Genomic DNA, 5,812 nt, shown 5'->3' on the forward strand with positions numbered 1-5,812 from the left:
ACCAAACATACTCCTCAAATCCCCAAAAGTTCCTCTCATCAAACCTCCAAACCAACAGATGTTGAGACACCTGTTGTATCAACAGTTGTTGGTACTTCAGTGGTTTCAACAGATGTTATCCCAACCACTGTCACCACCACTTCATCAACAGATACTTAATCCACTACCATACCACAAACAAAACCACCATCACAAGAACCACATGCCAAGAAGCAGAAGACAACAGTTGACATATCAACTGTTGTAGTGATAACAGTGGTTGAAACACCAGTTGTTTCAACAGCTGTTAGTCAATCACCCATCATTCTAATCACCACCACTTAACCCACAAAAACACCACCAACCTCTCCAAAGCACAAAAGGAGAAGAGTAACAAACACTGTACTGGAAGATGACATTTCCTCCTGTCTTTTAAGCTCGATTTCTCTATCCCGAGTCCAATTAATAAGCTCATCAAGGGTTTCACATTTTGAGGGAGTGATAATCTCCCTATATTCAGCCTTTAATATGCCATGGTAGCGGTTGATTTTCATCCTTTCCGTCTTCACAAAATCCTCGCAGAACTTCATCTTATCCAAGAAGGTATTTGTTATTTCATTGATCATTTCATTTTTCTGCCGGAGGCGTAAGAAGTCCTCCTGAATCCTATCAACGGCTGATTGAGGACAATGATATTTCAGAAAGGGTTCCTTGAACTCCTGCCAAGTCATTGTCTGAAGCTTGTCTTCACCTATCTCCTTACAATAAGCATCCCACCAATCCTTCGCTTGTAAAAGGAGTTGACCCATAGCGAACATCACTTGGTCTTCCTCATCGCAATGACTTCGTATGAACACCGCTTCTATATTTGAAATCCATCTTTGGCACTCTATCGGATCAATCTTTCCATTATAAGTCGTAGGGTTGCACGCCATGAAATCTTTGTATGTACACCTATGTGTCTTATTTTAACTCTTAGATCCTTCAGTTATTTCCTTCAACTTTTCAATTTTACTTGTCATCGTATCATCAATCACCCCCAATACATACTTTCCATTAACTTTGTCTATCCAGACTCTTTGTATGTACACCTATGTGTTTTGTTTTTACTCTTAGATCCTTGAGCTTTTTGAGGAAGGTTGGCTTGTATAACCATAAAACGGGCTTTCGGGAAGTACGGAAATAAAAAATTATGAAAAACTAAAGAGTTCAGCGATCTGGGGCCGCACGGGCCGTCAGGGACGCCCGGCTTTACCGTCGGCGATGGTGTCTAAAAAGCTGCGTCGGCTGAAAACCTACGTAGGCAGGAGATTAGCGCGTCGGCCCAAATGATTGCGTCAGCGACGCACAAAACCGGCGTCGGCGACGGCTTGTCTGCTGTTATTTCGCTGCAGGTCTTGTTTTGGCTGTTTCGACCATTTTCTGGGTCCGTTTCCAACCATACGGGTCCTGGAACTTCCCGTTTCACCCCCATTAATACTTCCCCACATGTATAGCTTTAAAATTCATATCGTAAACACATCATTCATAATTGCATCTACCAAAAACTTAATTTTTTACCTCATGTGCGATCTTGGAGCGAACACACCTTCGAGCAAGCCGTTAGTTTGAGTTCGAGTACTCTAACTTGTGCTTGAACCCCGCAAACCTTGGCTCCGATACCAACTTAAAACGCCCCAACTAAAAATACATTCGACCATACATGTTAGGTAACAAAAACTTAATAAACATGAAATTTTATAAACATTCCAACTTTTTCATACACAACCCTTTTAAAACCAAAGAGCGGACAAGTTTAAGTTGTCTAGATACAAAGTCTACTAACAAACTAAGTTTTTGCCAAAATACAATGACGGCCAAAAGTTTACACATGTTGGGAATACCTATGACCAAATACTAGGACCATACAAAATAGACATCTTCGGAAGCGCAAAATGGGCCTGGTTCATGTGTGTTCGTTCTAAGTCACCAAGCCATTATGTTGAGAATTTACCTACATCAAACAACAAGCTTTAAGAATTAATTCCGTCAACTATGTTACTTTTAATCTAATAAAGCAATCTCATCCATTCCACAACTTCATATCATTCTTGCATTTACCACCCGTCGAAACGGGTCAAAACATACTTATCTCAAAATTGAGATAAAACATACCATTCATTACTTACCCGTTGAATGAGTCAAAACATACTATCTCCTTATTGAGATAAAACATACCATTTATTAACCCGTTAAAAATGGCTAATTACATTCGTAACATAAACTTCCATCCGATCCATTTACAACGAATGAATACATTCCTTTCATCTTTTGCACTTACATCCACTTCAACCCGTTTATAACGGATCGAGTGATCTCATTCCTTTCTTACATAACTTTCCAATATATAATTCATTCGAGACAAACCGATCATAATACAATTTCCTTCATAAACTTTCATTTCATATGACCCGTTCATGACGGGTTATACCATCTACTACATAACTACTACAAATTACCATAACTATGATTTTAGTACAAGAATGACAAATTACAAAATAAAACTTGTATGCAAAAGCCAACATACCTCGATCTTGTGAGCTTTCCGATTTCCTAGCGTTTGAGCTTTCTTCTTTTACGCCTACATCAACACATTCGTTTATTTAGCCCAACCAAGTATCATTCCATCATTTACATAATTTATCATGTGACAACATCATCCTAATTTTCCAAATTTCACATATTTGTTCTTTTAGGCATTTCACCGAACACTTGCCGGGTTTCGCATTAATAGGACACATAATACAGGTATTTTAACACATGATTCTACTAGTTCATGTGGTAATTCATCAATAATTCAAACAAGTTCATATGACCCTTTTTATTCTACATCAATTCATCTAGTGTCCAAGTATCACAAACAAGATCAAACATCCAGATTTCAAGGTTATACGTGATTATTTCTATGATTTTGATCATCCTACATTCATGAAGATTCATACAAAATGGGTTAATACATCAAGTCTTTTAATTGATCAAAATCAATCATAAACCTTGTTCATAGTGCAAATCCTACATTCTAATTACACATATCATAACATAAATTTCATAATTGGGTTAAAACCCATTTCCTACAATTCTCCAAAACAAGAAATTCGACTTACCACTTCACTATATGAGCTTAGATGATCGAAACTTGAGTTCATGCAATCAAAAATCTTTGAAATTTTCCTTTAATTTGGCTGAATTAGCAACTAGGGTTGAACCCTTTTTCTCCCCTGCCTTGATCGATCCCCAGACACTCACACAATGTGTGTTTTTAATTTCTCCTTCTTTTGTTATTTTTAGTTTTGACATTTTACACCTTTGGCCCTTCTAGTTTGTTCAATTACTTAATTTAAACACTTCTCATTTTATTACTAGTAGTTGTAACATTTCCCATTAACTAAATTAAATTTTTAATTAATTTAACTTATATGTCTAATAAGTCTTTTTCAGGTGTTACATATTTATAGTTATACATCTGTACATTGTAAATGTAACTTTAATATATACATATTTTTATTATAGTTTTTACTTAATTTTTATGCTCAAACAAGAGATTGAACATGACCCGAATTAACCAATATTATAACTTGGGGGAAACTTAAATACTTAATCTTCAGACGATAGACTTATGTCCAGTCATTAATGAAGTGGCAACTTTATGTAGTTATGCATTTGTAGCTAAAGTGGCAACTTTATTTAGTTATGCATTTGTAGCTATAGTGGCAGCTTTATTTGCACTGCATTTGTAGAAAGTTTTTTTAAATATTTTATTTAATTGTGCATTTTTATGCGGACGATGTTGTAGTGTTCTTCATAGTCACTAACCAAATGGAATCCCAGGAAACTGATAACGACTGATCTAAGTTTTTGAGTTTGTAAGATCTGATAATTTTAACACCCTATGGGTATTTTGGTGATTTATTGAAAGATATAGTTCTAATATGAGACATATGCTACTCTCTTTGACAGGTCAAAACAGGAGATAGTAGAGTACTTAAAGAGCAGCTAAACGAGAAGGTAAGCACCTGCTGCTAATGTTTTCCCATACAACATTATGATTTTATCATGCTTTTGATTTTCTTAAGTTTTATGTCTCATCAGATCAATGAAGGTGAAGCACTACAGGAAAAATAGGTCTCTCAAAATATGCGATTTTAACATGCAATTGACTTTTACAAAACCTCACTGATATCAAGTTGTAAGCAAATCTATCTTTTAATTAATATTAATAGTTTCCTTGCAATCTATATTTGAGTGTCTTATATTCTTATAGATTCTTTAGAAATCTATAACCTGGGGGAATTTGGAAGCTGGGGGGGGGGGGGGGGGAATTTGGTTGTTTGGATCTGTATGTGGACCTCAGTAGTGTAAGTCCTTAATTTTTTATTTGTGGTTACTGCTTTATTTTTACAGTTTTGGTCTACGATGGTGAGCATGGGCTTATCTGAGAGGTTTTATGAAGTTGTAATATGGTTTCGATTATTATAAGCCCTAATGTTGTAAGCTCAATGATGGCGAGCCAAGGCTTGGCTGAAGGCTTCTTGAATGTGTAGGTTGGTTGCTAAGGGAAAATATTTGTGAGAACGTATATTTTTATATTATCAATTGGGAACTTCTTAAAGCTTTACCGATTTGTACGCTTGACTTTAAGTAAGTTTTGGACATTCATTTCTCGAATGCCATTCTGACCTGTTTGTAAGGTTTCTAGAGCAAACCACATGTATGTGCTCTTCTTGCTTTATCTTCTCATGGTCGCATGACTCTTTTTGCCGACAAACTACCATTTCCGGACCTACTAATGTCTGATTTTCAAGACATAGAACCGTGTTTCTAGAGGTCGTGTATTTTCTGATGAGGCTATGAGGAGTCAATACATTTGATTATAAAGTTGATGATATTGCCTTGGCATGGTAGGGTTCAAGGATGGCAGTTCATTACTTGCAACCTTCCCTGCAACCATGGTGGTATTGTTGTTTTCTTGACTCTGAGCCTGTCATAAGCATATTTGCCTCGACTAACCTTTCGTTTTAACTATCCGATGGTGCTTGGCTTCGTTTTGGTTTAAACTAATAGAACAAACTAGAAAGTAGCGAGGGTTGAGAAGCTTACGATGTCTGTTAAGATCAAACTCTCTCGATCCAATCGAACCTATCGCCCCAATGTAACATGCGAGTGCATAACCCACACTTTATAGATTTGAGCAACTTAATTAACTCTTTTGGCAATAGCCACTTCGGGGAAACTTCATCACTAGATTACTTTCTTCCATTTCTCACCGTGGAATCCATATAACCGTCAACAATTCTATAAATATGCAGGTTTAGAAGCAGTTTTCTTTCAATCATAATTCAACTCAACTGATTGTTTTGTTGATTTGTTTAATTTGGTGTTTAGGTTCGTGGAGGTTCAGTTGGATTCACTGAATCGATTTACGGTGTTTTGAAGCCTATTCGAATAATGTATGTCTCTTTTCCTTTCTCATTCTTTTTTCTCATTCTTATAATGTATGAAAGTGTAGGTCATTTGTTTGTTAGGTGTACTGTTGCACAACAAATATGGGCTTTCATAGAAACCTAGTGCAAGCTAAGCCCATTTTATATTCTTGAGCTTAAATATTTGGTTGGTGTACAAAATAAATGCCACCGGTCAAGGAAATGGAGATGTACAGTATTATCGGTCATGCAGACAGCCCTATGAAATTAAAACATATGGCTTCCTATGGGTTAAAAACAGGGCAAATGCAATGCATTATCGTGAAAAGATTGATGTAATTTCGAGTTACACTCTATGGGGGTGTGATGTAATG

General features: G+C 36.4%; 1 protein-coding gene across 1 annotated transcript; it reads right to left on the bottom strand.

Annotated features, from left to right (window-relative positions):
- Nucleotides 1-320: 320 nt before the first annotated feature.
- LOC110932572 lies at nt 321-914 on the bottom strand. The gene has a single exon (XM_022175899.1). It carries the CDS (start codon nt 912-914, stop codon nt 321-323), a length of 594 nt encoding a protein of 197 aa, XP_022031591.1.
- Between the last annotated feature and the right edge of the window lie 4,898 nt (nt 915-5,812).

Source organism: Helianthus annuus, chromosome 17 (assembly GCF_002127325.2).
Source record: "Helianthus annuus cultivar XRQ/B chromosome 17, HanXRQr2.0-SUNRISE, whole genome shotgun sequence".
NCBI classification, from domain to species: Eukaryota; Viridiplantae; Streptophyta; class Magnoliopsida; order Asterales; family Asteraceae; genus Helianthus; species Helianthus annuus.

What these genes read in the sequence shown, in the direction of transcription:
- LOC110932572 (XM_022175899.1), bottom strand. Translation starts at nt 914, where the DNA reads ATGGCGTGCAACCCTACGACTTATAATGGAAAGATTGATCCGATAGAG.